Below are 21500 nucleotides of genomic sequence, written 5' to 3' on the forward strand. Positions count from 1 at the left end.
TAAGAAAAGAAGCTATCTCATCTATGGCTAAGATAAGGCAACTGTTTTTTCTCTTACACTGAACTTCAAGCAGTTTATACACAGAAAGTGTTAATTCTTAAATTAACTGGACACAATGGTATCTAATTAAATGGTAGCCGAAGCAAATACTCCGTATACGGGGGATTGTTAGTGGTATGCTATTTTACCCCCTTTAAATAGGCATGCTGAAGAAATCAGATGTGAAACTGATTTTAATAAGCATGTTTCGCTTTCATAAAATGGAACCTTTAGGACCATTTTAAAACATTCTACAGCAAGAAAACTAGTAACTGTTGAAAACAGGGTGAAAAGTATTATAATATCATAAAGGGACACTATGATGAATAAGTGAATTTTATATGATTACACCCCCAGATTATTTAATGCACTTTTAGAAAATGTGTTAATTGTTAACCTCCTATTATATTTTTTAATTAGGGGTAAAACTATCAAAATATTGAGAAGATTAACAGGATATTAAGAATACAGATGTAGCTTCCTCAGGGGAAACAGACATACATATTACAGTCAAGAACCAACCAAATAAAGGGAATCTACACTACTAAGTTATGGACATCTGAGTTAAAAGAACTAATTTGAGGAAGACATTACTTTGGGGGAAAAAAATCAAATGTTTAAAAACAAACAAACATACAATATAGAAGTAATACTATTCATCCCCAGAAGTAGCACTGAGGATAAACATTCTGACAAGTCATGTTTTAATTCCCTTTCCCATGCAATGTCATTTGTCAGATATTTAAAATTTATGGAGAACAGGAATATTTTATGATCAACTAACTGACTCACTTCTAGAGAAAAAACACTTGAAAAAGTAAGTCTGCATATGGAGTTTTACATATGCTCAAGATAATTAGTTCTAAATAGATCCAGAGGTGTCATTACCTTTGTCAAGTATTCCTTCATAACCTGGATGAAATAGGGCATGGCAAAATCCATGATATTGTGCCTCCAGGCAGTTTCCAGGACAACATCTGGCCTTAAAAGATCATAACAGGTAAAGAGACAAGCTCCAAAGCACTCTCTTTTTTCTTCCTGCAAAAACCACTGTAGGAGTTCTTCAGCCAACTCAGTATCTTTAGATTCAGAGGCGTACTGCATAGCATCCTAGTCAAAGGAAAGGATGAAGGTCAAACATCAAACTCAAATATACCAAATTGGTAAACCAAGTAATTCAATGGGGGAAAAAAACCCTCCCAGTTAGATCATTTAAACTAAAGGTTTGTTGAAAGAAAAGGTCAGTGTTAACTATTCTTTTGTGGTTTTTTTTCAAAAAAAACAAAAAAAAACACAGAGGTTTGACATAAACATAAGATAGCTCCCTAGAATCAAGAAATTGACTTAACTGCCATCTCCTCAAATGGGGGCTTAAAAGCAATTCTCATATTCACAAAATTAATACTTTTATAGACTATAATCATTTGTAATATACCATTTCAGGGTTAGCATAGATCATGTATTACTTGGTTTAACAGCCCTGCCCCACCAACTTTATCCACCTTGTACAGGCTATCTTTCTTGCACAGCTCAACACTCTGTTTCCAGCGATTGTTGCCTTTGAAGAGATAAGCAGCAATTCTTCTGAACTCGATGAGTTCATGTTTTTCCAAACGCTGAGCAAGCGAGATATTGTCAAAGTTGTCATAGGCATCTATTGATGTCCGCAGAGCCTTAAAAAAATAATAAAACAAAGCCATCCAAATGCCAACTCAATATTTCATTTTAGTTTAAAGTCTACGTTCTACCATTCTCGATCAATAAGCTGTTACTGTACACAACTAATTGTACATGACTTGATCATTATAATATGACAGCCTAGATTCAAGCATCAAACCACAAAGTTGTAATGTGAACAAGTATAAAGGTTCTTCAATCTAATTTTATAACAAATAAATTTCTCAAAGGTACTGTAAAATCTCTAATGGTATAATTTTCTCCAAGGTTTTCAGTATCAATGACTAACCTTGATACTGAAATTGGGAGGATTTGTAATTTGGAGGATAAGATTTAAACTCCTGATACAACTCAACATGATATTTAGTCATACAGATGGGCATGGCATCTGAGCCTAAAAGAAAACGGTGTTGAGAGAAAGAAAAAAGGCAACTAGCTGAACCCTATCTCTAATTTTGTTTTTGTGAAATCCTTCACAAGGTAAAGTTTACTAAAAGATACTAATATGGTATTGGGCAAGAAAAGCAGTGAAAAAATACAGTTAATACTGAAGAAGTTTTACGGACTACTTAAGAAATCAAAGACTTTCAACACTACCTAAAATCTAGGTTAGGATGAAGTAACCTAAAGCAAGTCAAGATAGAAGCAAAATTCTGCAAACTTGGCATTTAATTAGAAAGCAGGTTTATCAATCTTGAAAACCTCACTAAATTTAGACCCTCGGCACACAAGTACCTACTGTTTGTAATCCTGAAGTATAATGGGCTTTTTTACTGCAAAACATACCAACTTTACAACCCACTCATAACTTGAGTTTTGAGAACAGATGCAAGAACCAAAAGGTTTTACCTGATAATCTTCTTCTGTAATAAAGAGGTTGTTCAGTGACTCGTTTACAGATTTGTTGTTGTGGTTCTGAACTGAACGCAAATATGGTTTCACCAGTGGTAGCTGTTTAACCTTTAAAATAAAGAGTTTCTTACAAATATAGCACATTGTTCAAGTTCCATGGACAAAAGCAATCCAAGTATGTTTTAGATCCTTGTCATAAAGTTCTGAAGTTTTAAAAATGATTACCTTGCTGAAATAATTGACTGCACGAGTATGATCCAACCGTGGAGACAGCACCATCAGCAAATCATTTAACAACAGAGGCTTGAATTCTAAGTAGAACTGTATTGCTCTGTAGTATAGTTCCACATTGGCAACCTAAAATGGGAAAATGCATATGTACGTCAGTCACAGTTATTTCCTACTGAGCTTACTCCTTCCGAAGTCGTTGTCTTCTGAAAAAGGAACCCACCTTGGTAATGATGTCTTTGAACTGCCCTTCTTTCCATGCATCAGTTGGATGATTCATCATGGTAATTATGGCATTATCATATTCTTCATACTTGTCATACAAAAATACCAATTCTGCCCAAAGATGAGCTTGTTCTGCAGCTCTTAGCACCTGCGTAAGACATATTTAATTGCTTTAAATATGAGTCTCGAATTCTAGCTAAGAGCCTAAGAAAAAGATATTTTAAAGTAGTTTCAGCTTCAGAACTGCTTCACAATGTTAAAGGTTGGTTACCTTAGGAATATTCACTCTGGACCAGAAAAGCTCCAGATGCTCCCGCATTTTCTGTGGCTTAAATTTAGAATATAGAATGGCTAATTCAGTAAACATCCCCATATGAGCTCGTTCAAGTCCCAGTGCTGCTTCCAACATGGTTATCAGTTCTTCAAAATAGCCACGATCCTAAATAAAGGAAATATTAAATAAGATAAGAATATCCATGGCATACGTAAGGATCTCAGTTAATATAAAAGATTCCTGTTCATTACCTGATAGTAGTTGATAAGTTCCTCCAACTCATCTGCATGTACTACAATATGAAGTCCACACATCTGAGCGAGACGGAATTCTTTCCCATCTACACAGGCAAAGCAGACCTACAATAAAAGTTTCAATTATGTGAACTCAAATGTAAACATAGCTGGTTAATTCAATCAATCGGTTTAAAGAGCATTTTTAAAGAACATCTCAGTTCTTCATTCAAACGGGTGTTGAGATTACCTCTTTCCACGTTCGAGTGCTGTTAGCTTTCCTAGCTCCATCAACGGCTGCCTGATATTCACCCAGGTGAACCAGGGTAGATGCCAAGCGTCCAAAATTGGAAACATTATTGTATAACAACTTAGCAGCATCATACATTTTTTCATCATAACAACGGTCACCAACCTGAAAAAAAGACAATTCAGTCTACATAAGCCTAAACTCAATTCTCTTTCCAAAATCAAAATTCAATTTAACACCGAGAAATAATACTTTTTCTGTAAAATTGTTTTTCCTTAGAAATCTTTGGTTGCGATCTGTTGATCCTACTAAACAAATAAAATTACTCAACTATTTATTTTTCAGCTCTGCCAAAATTCCTGAACAGGAAACTTACTTGTTGGATATGAGCATTATTTGGCCCATTGATGAATTCTTCTAACTCTGCAAGGCGGTTTGTTTTAGCCAGAGCAAATATCAATTCTGTCTCCACATAGGACTCACGAGCCTTCTTACGGGCCATCTGCAAGTACTTTACCAGTTCTTCCCAGTTTCCTAGGTATGAAAAAAGAAAAAAATTAATCCTAACAGTAACATTTAACTTTTCACCCAAGTAAATGAGAATTGCTATTAATTTCCTTTTCAAGGAAACATTATAGACAATAACACATGTAATCAGTGAAATACATCTACAATAGCAAAACTATTACGCTTCTGTATTATTATCACAAAGAACAGTTGAATTCCCTTTTTAAGTTGTAAGATTAGAACTCGGTCAGGATTTTATGAGCCTTCAAAACAGAAAATTAATCGTCTCCATGGACCTTTGTAAGTTCACAAAATGTAGCCTCTCTTTATCTGGACTAAGATGGAGAGCTAAATATTTTCACAAGTAACCCTACAGTATCTAACTCCTACATAATTCAGAATATGCAAACATCTTAATGCTTAGCTTAATCATAGCTTAAGTACATTTTCTGATGTCACAAACACCTAAAAGAAGTCGTACCACTAGTATTGGCAGCCTGAACAACTTCCATGTAGGACGAAGGATCATCTGCTTTGATGTAAGAATCAATGGCTTCTTTCACCATTCCTTTCTGCAACTGGGCTTTCGCAAGTTGACTCCAGACTGCAGGTTCATTGCAGCGTTCAGCAAACTCATATGCCCGATCCAAATTTCCAATATGTTCAATTAAGACCTACACAACCAATTTCTGAATTAGTGTTACAGTAAAATGAATCTTAACACATGGCAATTACACTTAAGCAGTCAGGATTTTATTGTTCTCACTGCCACCCCAATCAGATATGCCTACCTTCACAGGAAAGTGCATATAAGGAATGAAGAGAAGTCATTACATTTAGTAAACCAAGTTGGGTAGTCTAAATACTTATTCACCTGCACTGCTGAAGTGTTAACATCAAATTTCCGGAAAATGGCAAATGCTTCCTCAAACAGCTCGTTGCTGATGGCAATGTTGGCAATATCTGGGGCATCATAATTATCCAGGCGGTTAATATATTCCATAACACGGGTACGGTCAGCCTTGATTGCAGTGAGGATGAGGAGGTTCTGCAGATTCCTTTAAGAAAAAAGATTTGAATGCAACATTTTAAAAGCTCACAAGTCATAAAGGATCAACAGTGCAGCTATAAAGAATTTTTTTGTCTCAAGAGGTAGGGTGAGAAGAGGAGGGTAGTAGAAGACAACATTCTCCAATCTTGGTGTCTTTGTTCCTTCCAGAAACTGAAAGGCCACAATTAAAGACTGAATATAAATAGCCAATGAAGCTCTCTCATAGCATACCTGTGTTCACTGAATACAGAGTTATCAAGGACAATTTTCTCCAGCAGTTCAATGAGTTCATTAGGAAGGTCTGCAGTCATAAAAGCCTTGACAGTCACTGACACTTCCTCAGGGTCCTGAGTCTCAGACAAGGCAGTTTGTACAACCTAGAGAGGGTATAGCCAATAAGTACTGAGAATCAAGGTGATTTTGAAGATATCTATTAAGTTGGCCTTTCAGTAGAAATAGGTAGAAAAGAATGAAGGAAAATATCTTTAAATTTACCAGTCAAAGGTCTTTGTACACAAATTCATGTATACCCATATCACGTATACTTCCGTTCTCTTGAAAAATTTTCCTAATTACGTAATTTCTATCCTTTCCCTCATTAAAACATTATCCATAATAACCATTCCCCAGTATCACTTTAATAGCTATATAGCGGTGGCATTCTATATTCAGTAATTCCTCTCTTTTTGTCTATATGTATGGTTCACAGGTGTTGCAATATTTTTTTCCAGGAAGCTTTGTATCTACTTGAAAATTTTCCTTAGAAATGCTTAGGAGAGGAACAAAAAAATTAACAGCTTTTAATTTATTCTCTTCCATATTTATACTTCTATAAGAATTTAATAACCATCATAACTTCCAATTTTTAGGGTTTTAAACAATATTTCAATTTTATATAGTTATAAGCCCACATCTCTTCTGAAGTTCTCTGCTTACTAGGGAGATTTAATATTGACCCATTTGGTCTTTTGTATTTTCTGTTATCAATTCTTATCCTTGGTTAACTTACCATTGTCTTGAATATTTCCAATCAATTTTAGAATTTCTCAGGTATTAGTAATAGCAATGCTTATTCATTAAATGTTTAGCTTGCTGTTTTCTTTTTGAACTATGATGATTAGAGTTTTACATAATTAAATAATCCTTTTTGGGATGTATTTCCTTGTTGAGGATGTATTTTATTTTTGTTAACATTTATGATATTGTCTTATAATTTTTAAAAATTTTCTACGTTTTACTACCTTCTTTCAGTTAAATATGACCCATTTAAGTATATTTGGGTATTTAGGGGAAAGGTTTGATCATAGTTAAAAAGATGAGCCTGAAACACATTTGTCAATTTCACCTGGTCAATTAGTGGTCTCCTGTAAGGGTTGCTTTCCAGCAGCACACTGCCCCACAATTCTGGATCCTTTCGGCGCACCAGGTAGCGGGAAAGACTTTTGAAGAGGGAATTCTCATTACAAACCTATACGAAATGTTAAAGATTATTTTCAAGGTAAGAAGTGAAGACTTTTTATAACTGACTTTATTTTTAAAGGTTATTTCCTATCATTTAAACCATGTTTGTTTTATAGGGAAAAAAACCCCACTATTCTTACATATAATCTTGAATAAGTTACAACCAAGCTTTTTTTTTTTTAAATTAAAATTCAATCACCAGAAAAAAACATAGTTATTAATTTCTGGAGTCCTTTAAATAGCATCCCAAGTATAGATGTTGGATCTATCCTTCTATTTGCACTTCATAGTCTACTAGTCTGTCTATTCATGTACCAGTACTGTATGTTTTATAGAGGCTTTGTAACGTGCTTTAATATCTGGTAGGGCTAGTCTACCTTCATTGCTTTCTTTCCAGTGTTTTACTAGCTAGTCCTGTATGTTTATTTTTCTGTGTGTACACGCATACATATGTATACATGTATATGAAAGGATGTACGTATATACATATATTTCTGACCACTGAACAATCCTTAAAGCAAATACACCTAATAGCCCAGATATGAATTTTTAATGGCATTCCCCTGGAAAAATGGTGTATTCCAGGGCTGGGAGAGTACAAGAGCATGGTGTAACTTGCCAAAAAATATGCCAAAAAATAAAGAAGTGCTCAAAGAATGATGAAACCATGACACAAAAGCCCTGGGAAACAGGCTGAAGGGGTTTCTATTAGCCAAAACGGAATTGAAGTACCAAAACAACAGTGGTGGATTATAATCTACTGAATAAAACAGAAATTCATGAGTACTGAATACATGAGTACTGACTGATAAATGCGGAGAAAGTGCTGAAGTTGGAAAAATTGTCATTTTGCAATAGACACATGAAGAATGGTTCAAGAAATATCAATAAATTCTAAACTGGTGAAGGAAGGAAGACATGGGACAGGGTATATGCATGGTTTTAAGTGTCTCCTTGCAGACTACTTAGTATCTGCAAGGGAAAATACAGTAATTACATAGTAAAGAAATTGACAACTTGATAAAAAGTACCTCCACAAATGAGGAACAAAAGAATGTCAGATGCTTCTGCATATAACAGCATGAGAAAGACAAATCACTTAAGCAATATTCTGGATAGAAATGTACAATCTAAATCTAATCAGGAGGAACTATCAGAGAAACTCAAAGCGAACACCACTCTCTGTTTAAAAAAGAGACTTCATTTATCTGAAATATACAGAATAGGTAAATCCATAGAGACAGAAGGAGCTCGGTTGTCAGGGGCTAGGAAGAAGGGAAAACGTGACACAACTGCTTAATGAGTACCTGGTTTCCTTATGAGATGATGAAAACTTCAAACTAGATAGATGTGGAGATTACACAACATTGTGAATGCACTGTAATTGAATTGTTCACTTTCAAATGGTTCACGATATGTGAATTCCACAGCAATAAAAAGTTACAAATAGAAAAAAAGGACTTTTTGCAAAGACAAAGAAAGGCTGAAGAACTGTTTCACATTAAAAGATACTAAAGAGATATGACAACTATATGCAATATGTAATCCTAAACTGGAGGGAAAAATTGCTAGTCAACTGACAAAACTGGAATAAAATAAATTTTAAGAAGTATTCCATCAGTGTCAAACTGACTGAAATTGGTATCTATAATGTCCTTATGAAAGAGAATACACATCCTTATTGTTAGGAAATACACACTGAAGAGGCCATGATATATGAAATTTCTCTTATGTTTAAAAAAATGTATGCATGGTGTGTACATGCATGTATGAGATAGCATACAAAAACACAAGTGAAAAAACTAGTGGGGTTAAAATGTTAATAAGTGAATACAGATTTCATCTACTATTTTGGACATTTTAAGGTCACAACTATTGGCAAATAATTTTTTTTTTTAAATCATGTGTCTTCCGCAGAGAAATCCACACAAGATGAATCCAAAGAGGACTCAAAGTTCAAACACAAAGAGAGAATCTTGAAAGCAGCAAAAGAAAAGCAGTTAGTTACTTAAAGGGACCTCCCATAAGATTGTCAGCTGATTTCTCAACAAAAATTTTATAGCCCAGAAGGGATTGGCACAAAATATTAAAAGCGATGAAAAACAAGGATCTATAACCAAGGGTATTCTACCCAGCAAGGCTATCATTTACACTCAGAGGACAGATAAAAGAGCTTCCCAGACATGAAAAATCTAAAGGAGTCATCACCACCAAATCAACATTACAGGAAATGTTAGAGGGGCTTCTTTAGGACAAAAAAAAAGAGAAAGAAAATAAAAAATATGAATAATAAAATGGCAATAATTACACATCTATCAACAATTACATTAAATGTAAATGGATTAAATGCCCCAATCAAAAGACAGAGTGGCTAAATGGGTAAGAAAATAAGACCCTTACATATGCTACCTACAAGGGACTCACCTCAGACTGAAAGACACATACAGAGTGAAAGTAAAGGGATGGAAAACAAATTTTCATAAAAATGGAAGAAAGAAAAAACAAAGCTGGTGTAGCAATATTTACACTACACAAAAATAGACTTCAAAACAAAAGCTGTAACAAGAGACAAAGGAGGACCCAGTAATCCCACTTCTGACGATTCCTCTGAAGAAACCCAAAACACGACTTCAGCGGGACGTGTGCATCCATATGTCCACTGCACCACTGTTTACAATGGCCAAGATGTGGAGGCAGCCTGGGTATCCATTGATGGATGAATGGATAAAGAGGAGGTGGTGCATATAAACAGTGGAATATTGCTCAGCCATAGAAGGAAATGGGTTCTTGCCATCTGTGGCAGCATGGATGGACCTGGAGGGTATTGTGCTGAGTGGAGTGTCAAGCAGAGAAGGACAGATGCAGTGTGATTTCGCTTATATGTGGAGTCTAAAGAACAAAATAAACAAACAAAACAGAAACAAACTCATACCTACGTACAGAGAACATTTTGATGGTTGCCATATGTGAGAGGGGTTAGGAAGTCGGTGAAAAGGGGAAAGGATTAAGTACAAATCAATTGTTACAAAGTAGTCATGGGGATGTAGGGTATAGTATAAGGAATATAGTCAATAATATTATAATAACTATGCAGAGTGTCAGATGGGTACTGGATTTATTGGGGTGACCACTTCGTAAATAATGTCTAATGTCTTTGTTGGTGACTACACCAAATAAATGTCTAATCACCGTGTTGTACACCAGAAACTAATATAGTATTGTATGTCAACTCTAATTGAAAAATGAAAAAAAGTACATGTCTTCTAAAAGCTCTTTATATTAACTAAAATCACTCTCAAAATTCATTAAATCTAACATTATCTATCAAGTTTTTTAAAATGTAGCCTTCCCTCTATACACTCAGCTAGCAGTACTCACATTAATAAGTTCCTGATCACACTGGCCACGTTCATAAGCAACACAGGCCAGATGTGGATCTCTCTTCTCACAATACTTTCCAACAACACGACTGTCATAGTAAGGATTTTCACGAAGAAATCTCTCTGGGTTGTTGTTACTGTCTATGTAGATTTTGGCTAACGCATTGTGAGTAGCAGGCTCTTCACAGCCCTCATGAATTCTGGCCTCTAGCCAAGGCAGAAGCAGTTTCAATCTAGTAAGAAAAAACAAAACAAAACAAAAAACCCATGCACACACATACTGTATTATATAAATAACACATTCTTGACATGTTAACTATATAAGTACTTTATGATCTATAATGTGCGTTCCATACATTATTTTGAATTCTCAACAATCCTACTACAAATTGAGAAATTAAGGCTCAGAGATGGTTAAATGATTTGCCTAAGATTACACAGAAGGTATGTAAGACTATACTCTCCCAGACTTATCTGCTACGTATCTAAAGACATTGAAAGAAGAGATTATAGATTCATAGACGGTTCTTTTTTCACAGTAGACTAACTATATAGACTTCAGGTAAATTTTGTTTAGGGGTAGGCTGGGCATGTGCTATGAGAAAATAGGCCACATTGTCTGAGGTTCCTTTCAAATTTAACAGTTAGCAATACCTACAGCCAAAGGAGGCAGTACTCTAAACGCACACTGGGAACAAAATCTGGTGGCTTTAGAAGTTCTGGGTTTAATAATTCTAGTATTCCATTAAATATCAAAATCATCCAGAAAAAGAGCAGTAGGCCATTATTTTGGCTATCAAATTCATGTAGTTACTATGAACACACTCCCATTATGGTAAAGACACTTAACTCTTCTATTAATAAAAGCAAAAAATCAAGGTCTTAAAAATATGTGCAAGCCAAGCAGATGTTCTATATTCACTGAAACAAGAAAGATTAACTAACGCACATCTAGACTAATGACTTAGATGTGAATTTAATTTATCACAATATAATTTGTCATTTAAAGACCAAATTGTCTAACTGTAACTATCTGGCTCTTTCCTTGGAATACACAACAAAGAAGATTGTTTTCAGTTATTAGACATAAGACTCAACTGAAATCTCTCTACATGTTAAATTGTTATTATCAATCACTTCAAACTAGGCTCAAACTTTTAAAATCAGTATTATATTCTCTATCTCCATTGACCTTACATGCAGAATTTTTCCATGTTTGAAACATTCAAATACAAATTTTATAAATGCCATTAGTAGGATATCTACACCAACTCAGGTTAAAATCATATCCACCGGATTTCTTGATATCTTTTTCTAACTAGAGTAACTTCCACTGTTGTATCAATCCACAAACCCTATTTAATAGAACACGTTCTAAACACCAGAGTTCATCAAAATGTCCTAGTGAAAACAAGACTTCATTGTATAAGTAGTAGAAGCACTCATATTATTAATTCATAATTCACATTACCATACTAAGGTCCAAATGAAAAAATCAATTTAACCCAGAATTACATAGGGAACTCAAATTTTTGTTATTACACTTGAGAATAATTTATCAGAGAGAATTAGTTATTAAATATAAGGGTATCATACCTAATTAAAAGGAGGCTTTTTCATAGTTTACATTAGAAACATACACAAGGTCAACCCATGTAGGTGTAACTACAAATACGCAAACAAGTGATCAACCAGGTTAACAGATTTTCTAGGTGACAGATGTAATATTCTAGAAAACACATTTTTTTCTAAACACTTTTTTTCTTTCAATACTAGCTTATCTCTTCTAAATTAGGTGTTTCCAGGGAATTATGGACAATGTATTTCTGAGTAGCTTTTACACAACAAGTAATTTTTACCCATTACTATGCTGAGACTAATTTCTCCCACTTAGGAAGGTTAAAACGGTACTACACCTGTTTCTTTTTTCAACCTCAGCAACAAGTTCATCAGTAGAGAATTGACCTCTTACAACAAGAATCAAGTTTTTAATGACATCTTCAGAGCAATCAACATCAAGTAATCCTCCAATAACTACAGGAAGTCGACTTGGATTCACCTAAGGTTAAAAAATAGAAGAATGCCATTATTTTGTTAATAAGCAAAGTAAAAAGGAGTTTTAGAAAATAAAACATTACCCTCTTTTAAGCTCAGTTTTAAAATTCAGTAATAAACTGAGTCTAAATTTACAACTAGACCGAGGAATTTAGCAGGAAGTCTGACTTGGTTAATTAATTACCTCAGCATTGCTCCAAAGGATAAGTTCAAAGAAGCTAAAGTCACAGAATGACTATGGAAGACTGTCCAATAAAAAGTCCTCCATTATAGCAAAACTACCTTTTTATTTCTGGAGTTAGATGGTACAGTTTCTAATATCTATATCTAAGATGATTTTAGAACTATGCTTTGGAGTCTATGACCTCTACACGGACCCTTCAGGGGCTATCAAGTAAGTAGGGCGTAAGCCACCCAATTTTTTAAACTATAGTAGTTTTGTTTTAGTTTACATACTTGGCATGCATGTAAAGTTTTTAATCAAAGAAAGGATTCTGGTGGAAAAAAAATGTCGAAAGCCACTGTAGCAGACCAGTATATTGGGCACAGAGTTTCAAAAGGATGAAGATTTCCAGAGTGTGAGAAGTAACATCTACAGTAAGATTTAATTTTTAAGTTACATCAATATTACTTACCTTCTGTACATATATCTCTATATACTTTTGAAGATTATTTCTATATAAGTAGAGCACCAAATCATGGACAAAGTCGAATCGATCACACACAATGATGAGTGGTAACTGATCTGTTAACTTCGCTTCCTAAAAAAAAGAACAAAAAGAAACCTTAATTTTCTCCTCTGTGAGGTATCAAATCTAAAATATGAGAATCTGTTTTATGCTGGTGGGAGACACTCACATAACCTCAGCTCTTCTCTTAAAAAAAGAAATGTCCTAATTGTTGGAGAGTGCCCATCCCAGTTTTGGTAAACTTTTACTAATCAACACTTAGATTCACAGCAAAATACCAGGTCCTTCCCACACATCCTCTTTACAAAAAAAATAAAAAACCAAAAAAAAACAAATTAAGATTTGTGAGCCACCAGTGGCGTTCAGGATATAAAATCATCACAATGGGACTTTCATTAATAGCAATACTTCAAGTGAATTGAGTTAAGACCAATATACTGTCAAAATGACATAAATGGCTCACATTTGTTTCAAACTAACAACTTACTTTTTTTTACCCCTCCCCAATTCCAATCTATATAGCTAGCCTCTAACATTCTATTATAATAATGTCTACAAGGAGCAGCATGATGGTGATGGCCATGAATTAAATACACCACATGTTGCTATAATAAGAAAAAGGTTAAGAAAAAGAAAGCACTTTAAAAAAAGACAACTTTAAATTTCCAATTGCTTTTACCATTACAAATGTCAAGCTACAATCCTACTTTATGGATTGACACAAATATTATAGACAGGAGGTAAGACCTGTACTGGGCATTTACCTGATACATGTCCTGTTACATTCCACAGACATAAGGTACAGCACAAAAAACAACAGTTTCCATCAGGAATTCATTTACACACAGTGAAACATTCCTCAATAAACGATTCCTCTATGATAGTCTAGTAAGGAAGTAGAACTAAGCAGGATAGGACTTTCCCCAATGACAGCCACTAAGAACATTATTTGCAAGATTAGAATAAAATCAGTCTAGCGCCTGTCAGCCACCCAATTATAAAAAATTTGAAGATTAGTCTATGAAGTGGTAAAAGAACACCAGACTAAATCTGAGAGTCATGAAAAATCCTGAATAAAAAATCAAAATGGCTATAAATCTGAAGTGGAAGTCCAGCTGCAGATTTTTCACATTAAGGAAAGTCTAAAGCAAGTATTACTTAGCAGCATGAAGACTCTATACTAAACAGCTGCTACAATCATTTCTAGAAAGAACATTTGATCTACCTACGCAAATGATTTCAGTAAGCTAAGTTTTTGAGCTAAATAAACATCAAAAAGTTAATGGAGCAACACTAATCTTCTTTATCCTATTTAATATACACATAAAATATGCATACTTTATTTTACCATTTAGGGAGAAAATACACTTGCAAGTAATCTAAGATTACTTGGGTAATCTACTCTTATGCATGGGTGCTTAAGATTTCTGCTGGCAAAGGCAACTATATACTGTATTCCCAAAGAAAATATAAGATTGAAAAAGTAGGAAAAATTAGGATACTTTCTGGATTGCCTAAATTTGCACGACTTCATATGTGTAAATAATGCTATTAATATTTTAAGTTATTTTCTTATTAAATTATTTACTTATTAAAAGTTTACCCTCTAGCTATTACAGGAAAAGATTTTAAGATCAAAATTGAAATTATATAAACACAGTCAGAGGTTTTCATAAACATGAAGTTATCCATTGAAGTAATATTTACTGAGTCCCTACGTACCAGACACCATTCTTATGCACTGAAGATACAGCAGAAAACAAAGCAAGCATTCCCTCAAGGGACTTACATTGTAGTGGGAAGAGACAATGTCTCCAAGTGTTAAGTGTTATTTTAAAGAGAAAAAAAAAAGCATGATATGAAGAAGGTAAGGATTGAAGAAGGATAGGTTTTATTTTAGATAGGGTAATCTCAGACATCCTTTCTCATAACATTTGGTCAGAAATCCGAAAGGTAAGGATGCAGGTCATGAAGGTCTGAGAAGAAAATGGAAAAGGGAACAAGCAAAGGCAATGGGGCAGGAAACGAATAGCAAGCAGGCCAGTGTAATTGAAGTAAAACCAGGAAAGCATAAATGATAGAAAATAAGATCAAAGGTAGCCAGAAGCAGATCATGAGTCTGAAGAACAGTCCCATGCTTCCTACAGAGAACTACGGTTCTACAAGGTTAGGGCATGAGCCAAATGATGCTAATGACACCATATCAACCTACTCACAAGTTACTTTAGAGGAGAAGTGACAGTCTACCAATCTCTGTATTCCTGGTGGCTAGCATATAATTGACACTTGAATGTTCAAGGTCAGATGCAGCAAAGTCTTTTTCTTATCATCACAGAGTTTACATACAACACCAGTCAATTATCACTGTACCTCCAAAACGAACTTTAATAATAGTAAAGATGAGATGTAGCATTGCAGCTACCACACTACAGGTCAATAAGGAAAGTGAGCAAATGGTCTAGTATGTTCATTCTCACTACTGGGGTGAAGGGCTGGATACAATAGTAACATCTCAGTATTGAGCTCCCATCTCAGATTATCTAAAGATGGGACACCAGGTTTATCTCTAACTCAGACTGGAATTAAAATTCCTTCAAGGAGACAGGAGTAACTTAAAATCAAAAAGAAACAAAACTTGCCTGATAGAAAGAATTAACATGCAGGCTGACGCTACCTTATTTCAAAGGCCCACCAACACAGCTTATTAACAACGGTTATCACTTGAACACCTATGGCATACAAGGTACTTGATAAACAGTGTAGTTGTAAAAATGGGGGCTGAGGCACATTAGTTACTTTGCTTGAGGTAACAGGTAGAGGTAGAACAAACAATAGCTAATAAGTCCACAATCCATATCCACTCCCCTACTTTATCAAGTTTGCACCCAATTCACAAGTGTGGAGGGAGAATCCTCACATAATTAGATCTTACGTGCTATGCAACCTAAGGCTGCACCATCCTAGTAGCCAGAGGATGTTTTTTGAAGCTCAAGATCATAATAATAAAGTGAAAACACTTCATTTAGTCCTGCTTTACATATACATCATAATTGAAAAATTAAAACCCAATGCTAAAGAAATTACAACTGAAGCATAAGAACTAAGAGCTTAATAAAAACAAAAAGAAATCAGTTTAAGAAACTGGTAGTATTTTTAAAAAAAGGAAACAGTACTGATACTCAAAGGAGGAACTGAACTGGTGTTAGGGGTACACTAGTCAAGCATAAAGAATCAATCTTTCTCATTTGGAGAGTTTTTTGACACCTGAAAGTCTTGGGTTCAAACATATCATACTAGCCAAGCCACTCAGAATATTCATAATGGCCAAGAGATTATAAAGCTATACTTTTGGGGAAAGTTTATTTTTCTAAAATATAGGGTAACTTCAGCACTCTGACTGTCTCATAACACTGAAACCAAGGGTTTAAGCTATTTAATCTAGAGCTCTGGTAGTAAAGTTCTTCAAAAGAATAATCAGCTAATGATACAACTATAGATTATCTAAAAATGATGACAGTGTAGGCATAGGAAAAGTCTATTTTTCTACCAAATTATACAATAAGCATTTTGGTTTTAATTTCAATCTAAAATTCTTCTAGAAGACAAAAAAGTGCTTAAGAACTTTACATTCAGTCTCTGGAATCATTTCATATATATAACATAAATGTTAAATGTATTAATATATATTTCAGAGGTAAACAGAATGTTCTATTGTTTTCCTCATTTTTATAGACAACTGCCAATTGTAAAGTTTTCTTTTCCTCACAAAGTAACGAGTAGGTATGAGAATAAAGCTAAAGTTAAGTTAAACATTAAACATTAAACAAAATTAACTGCCCTTAGGCATATTTTAAAGAGCTAAGAATCTTTAAACCATTAACCTTTATCCCAACACAGGCAATTCTTACTTCTCTATAACTAAATTCACGTGTCAAAAAGCTGAGGGTTTGTTTGTTTGACCTTACCTTCAATCTATGAATTACATATGATTAATATTTAGTTTCTAGAGTCAGGCTAATTTGATGAGAGGGATAAACCTATGTTCTTTAGATCACAGAACCCTTTGCATACAATAGAGGCTCCTAAAAATGACACTGAGGGCAAGTTGATCTTAAGACTTAAAAGGAGCCTAAATAATATTCTAAAATGACATTGAGAGTCAAAAACCACTTTCAAAATTTTCTTCCAAATTTAAAGCCAAAGAAAGAAAATTCCTTTGAGACAGTGTTATTTTTTTTCTTCTTTTAAACAGATGGTCATTCTTAAGTATTACTTACCAATTTCCTTCCCTATTTCAAAGGAAACCACAGAGTATTAAATTTGGAAAAAATAATTCAGCACACAATTTGTGAATGCTAAGAATTTCACATTTAGGGGAAAAATTTTTTTTAAACCAAACCCTTGTAGAACTGCTGATCTTCAACCCAACACGAAATGCATTACTCAAAATCACTTACCTTGAGAAAATTCTTGACTCGCTCAGGATCATAGCAGTTGCTTTCTCTGCAGATTCTTTCTACTTCTTTGATCTGTCCAGTCTTACAAGCTGCCTGAATATATTTAAAGTGCACATCTGGGTCCTGACTAAAGTTAACAATGGATCCCAGAAAATAAAAGAGACCTTAAAAAAACAAATATTTGAAATTAAGAATAGGTGCACTTTTGAAAATGACAGAACTGAACAATACTTAATCAATTAAAAAACTCCGTTATGTCAATTATACCGAAAATTAAAAAAAAATTGTTATACTGAATACTGCCAAATCAAAAATTAGTTGCTCAAAAAGCTTGATAAAAATACTAATTTGTCCAGTAATCAGTTAAATAAATGGATTTGCAGTTTAATCCCTACAGAACAGAAAATTCAATCCAATGTTTCTTTAGTAGTTGAAAAATAGGAAGCAGCTACTTAATATCAAAGCTAATTATCACACCATACTCCATATGAGAAATTTTAAATGAAGTCCCTTATAGCCTGGTGTTTTTCCATATGCAGAGCAAAGCAGTTTGAAAAGAATTTAATGCATTGCTGTCCAACAGAACTTTCTGCTATGATGAAAATGGTCTATATTTGTGCTGTCCAATACAGTAGCCACTAACCACATGTAGTTACCAAGCACTTGAAATGTGGCTAGCGTGACTGCAGAACTAACTGTGTAATTGTATTCAATTTTAATTAAATTTATATAGCTACATGTGGCCAGTACACTGAATGAATAGCATAAATTTAGAGCATAGTTAATATACAGAAACTGCGAAAATTAAGAAACTGGTAGAAATGTTATTCCTTCTGTCCAGAGCAATATTACAGAAAGAGGGAAGAAAAGGTAACTGAGGACCAGAAGTTTAGCTAATGAACCTAAGAGCCACCCAGCAATGATTATATTAGTACTCAGTACAGCAGTGGTTCTCAACTGGGGGCGATTTTCTTCCCAAGAGATATTTGGCAATGTCTAGAGACATTTTTCACAGTTATAACTAGTGCTGCTCATGCCACTGGCATCTAGTGGGTAGAAGCAAGGGATGCTGCTAAATATCCTGCATGTACACTCCCATCCCCCAAAAAAATATCCACCCCAAAATGTCTAGTGCTAAGGTTGAGAAAACCTGTTATATAGTAACAAGTCATAAAATGTCCTTAGTTAGAAACATTTGCCATCATTAAGAGTCAGACTATCAACATAAGCATGAAATTTTATTATATCTGATCACTAGTATTTTCTCATCTTACACAATTATGACAAAGATACTACATATATTTGTATCTTAAAATTCTGCCTTTGTTTCGCCTATAAAATATGCAAGCAGTCTTGTTCAGCGAACATCCCTAGAACCTGATGTAAAAGATGCATGACAACATTTATTGCATAATAAAACTTACACTGTCCCATAAAATTAAGCTTGTAGGAAGACAGAATTTCCAATAACCTGTAATCATAACAATACTGCCACTCTTGGCTATCTTAATTAAAAACAACTCACAAACTCCTCATTACCTTCAAAACTCTTGAAAGATTCAAAAAGTTCAATCAGAGACTGAGTTGACAGTTGTTCATGATACTTAGAAGCCACTTGAACACAGATCTGCAGATTCTGACGAATATTGGCAGACAGCATGGCCCGGAGGCATTCTAGGGAGTCTTCTACTGATAAGGATCCAAAATAATTCACTAACCACTAGAGGACAAAATAGATAAATAAGCAAATAAATAAATGAAATAACATTGAACAGTGGTATGAAACGACTATCATTCAGTACCACACATTTTCAGTCTACCAATTAATCATGACTAACACCATCTGGTAAGTAAGAAACTGAAATACCTCGGGGTTAAGAAGATGGGTGTGAACAACCGCACGCTTTATATCATATAAATCAGTGAAGTGTTCTAATGCACGCTGCAGGAGGCCAGCCTTTTCACACAGCTGAGCAATATGAGCCCGGTCGTAATGCGTGAACATCTGATTCCCTAGAATAGCATCCGCAACCTATAAAACCACAAACAGGATGAGTTTATTTGACCAGCCCATTTATATCAGTAATTCTATATCCAGATTACATGTTAAGACTCAATAGTGAATTGATAAAGGGGAGAAAGTACAAAGGAATGTTAGCTAAATTTTCTCAAATGAAGAACAGGCATCTCAGCAGCTCCAAATAACTTAATCTAGGAAGCCTTGAGTAACTACCAAAACAGTGTAGGAAACACCTCAAAAGCATGGAAACTCATACCTGAGGCGCATGCATCAAGTTCATCTCAAGCAGCCGAGTCTGTAAAGGACCTTCAGATGGGCGGTTATTCTTCAGGGCATCAAGCAAAAAGGCAGTACACTGCTGAATTAGATTATATTCCATAAAGACATCCACAATCTGCAAAACAAGATTGACAGGATATTGTTTTAAGATGTTTAAAAATTGCTTTATGATACTGTTGTAATATGTAAACGAAAGGAAAGGAAACATGATCTCCTTTTTTACATATAAAAAATTGCCAGACCAAATCCCAGATTTAAAAAATATTATTTAGCCAACATAACTTCATAATTTGAGAAAAAATTTTTGTCGTCTGGATTTACTTTCAGTTCTGGTAAAAACAACTACAAAATATTTCAAGACACAATATAATAGAATACAATCAAACTGATGGATTTAAATTTTTGATGAACTATTTAAAATACACAAAAGCACAAATATGGAGTGATTCCCACTTCATATATGCACCTCTTCCTTCTCCCCTCACCCCGAGACAGCAATTATCCTTTGTGTTTTATTATTTACATATATATTTCTTATATTTTTAATACATATACATCTCTAAAGATGGAGTTTGTTTTGTACGTTTTAAAACTGTATATAGATGGTATCTTACTGCCCATTCTTCTGCAACTTGCTTTTTGTCTATGTAGATAGACAGAGCTCTAATTTCTACAAATTGAATGGTTAACCCATTCTACTCCAAGTTGTTTAAACTCAGATCCCCCCATTCTCTATTTAAATTGACATCTACAGAATACATTTTAACGTCTTTACCTGTGTGATATCAGCAAGAGGTTCTTCATCCTGAACTAACATCTGAGCAAATTGTTGTCCCTGATCTGGACTGATACGCATGACGTTTCTCAGCAGAAAGATCCAGTCTGGAGTATATCCAACCTACAAATAGACAAAAATTTAAATCCTGCCTCAAGGTTTTATTTCTGTATCATTTAAAGTGTTTTTTTTCTACAAGAGAATCTTACTATTATAGAACTACTGGTGAAAGTACAAATTCAGTTTTAATTTAAGATGCTCAATTTGACCATGGCTAATATTAGGCAAATATACAGATACCTTAAGTGATAACATATTTGAACAATTTGCCATAAACTTTTATAATTGGCTCATTCATTTTTGATGAATGTTTCAAAAGTTTGTTCTAACAGATTAAACATGCCTCTGCCATCTTAAATTCTGATGAGCCATGTAAGAGTAACTATGTCCATTTCTGAGTAAATATAATTCTATATGTGAGAACTAAAATAGGGTTTTTATACTTTTCCAAGTAATTCAAAATGTAAGGAAATTCACTATTAAAGTCACTTAGAGTTTCCATAGGCTAATTTCTCTTTAATGCTTTAATGAATTTATGTTGAGAATTTGTTACATTGAACTCACTTTTTTAGCATATAAAACAATCTTCTGAACTTGACCTGTTTCTGCAAAGCACTGAATGACTTTATTTGGGACATTAGCCCTTAGGTACACACTAAGTGCCAATGTAGGGTCCACAGATTTCACAAGGTCACCCAGTTCTTCAGAACATTCCAGCTGTACAAAGGAAAAAGAGACTGTTTAGTAATCCATGAGTTGTTTTACAAATGAGCGGTTGATACTATTTCCACTATAAATAATATGATAAGCACTTAGTTACTCAATTGTCCTAGAATGTATTTTAAATATTCAGGGGTTGTGGTTAGTAAAGGCTCTTGATCATGTATTGACAGCAACGTCTCAGTAGAATTCTCAACGCATCCCACTTAAGGATAAAAAGCTCACCAAGATGTCACACTTATAGATATTACCACATACCTTGTTAGGA

General features: G+C 34.3%; 1 protein-coding gene across 2 annotated transcripts in view; it reads right to left on the reverse strand.

Annotated features, from left to right (window-relative positions):
- The window catches only part of CLTC (clathrin heavy chain), a 64352-nt gene that overhangs the window by 7151 nt on the left and 35701 nt on the right, over nucleotides 1-21500 (reverse strand). For both annotated transcript variants that reach the window (XM_081029025.1, XM_081029024.1), the window contains exons 9-30: nucleotides 21077-21229; nucleotides 20453-20575; nucleotides 19655-19792; nucleotides 19246-19410; nucleotides 18918-19098; nucleotides 17379-17542; nucleotides 12868-12993; nucleotides 12094-12236; nucleotides 10176-10410; nucleotides 6682-6804; nucleotides 5568-5713; nucleotides 5160-5343; nucleotides 4767-4959; nucleotides 4155-4312; nucleotides 3779-3943; nucleotides 3547-3654; nucleotides 3293-3460; nucleotides 3020-3169; nucleotides 2794-2925; nucleotides 2566-2676; nucleotides 1542-1712; nucleotides 928-1149 (exon numbers count right to left, since the gene is read on the reverse strand). In XM_081029025.1, the coding sequence (XP_080885151.1) occupies nucleotides 928-1149; nucleotides 1542-1712; nucleotides 2566-2676; nucleotides 2794-2925; nucleotides 3020-3169; nucleotides 3293-3460; nucleotides 3547-3654; nucleotides 3779-3943; nucleotides 4155-4312; nucleotides 4767-4959; nucleotides 5160-5343; nucleotides 5568-5713; nucleotides 6682-6804; nucleotides 10176-10410; nucleotides 12094-12236; nucleotides 12868-12993; nucleotides 17379-17542; nucleotides 18918-19098; nucleotides 19246-19410; nucleotides 19655-19792; nucleotides 20453-20575; nucleotides 21077-21229 (3459 nt within the window). The remainder of the gene's footprint in view (nucleotides 1-927; nucleotides 1150-1541; nucleotides 1713-2565; nucleotides 2677-2793; nucleotides 2926-3019; nucleotides 3170-3292; nucleotides 3461-3546; nucleotides 3655-3778; nucleotides 3944-4154; nucleotides 4313-4766; nucleotides 4960-5159; nucleotides 5344-5567; nucleotides 5714-6681; nucleotides 6805-10175; nucleotides 10411-12093; nucleotides 12237-12867; nucleotides 12994-17378; nucleotides 17543-18917; nucleotides 19099-19245; nucleotides 19411-19654; nucleotides 19793-20452; nucleotides 20576-21076; nucleotides 21230-21500) is intronic.

The sequence above is a fragment of the Rhinolophus hipposideros genome (assembly GCF_964194185.1).
Source record: "Rhinolophus hipposideros genome assembly, chromosome: 20".
Classification (NCBI taxonomy): domain Eukaryota; kingdom Metazoa; phylum Chordata; class Mammalia; order Chiroptera; family Rhinolophidae; genus Rhinolophus; species Rhinolophus hipposideros.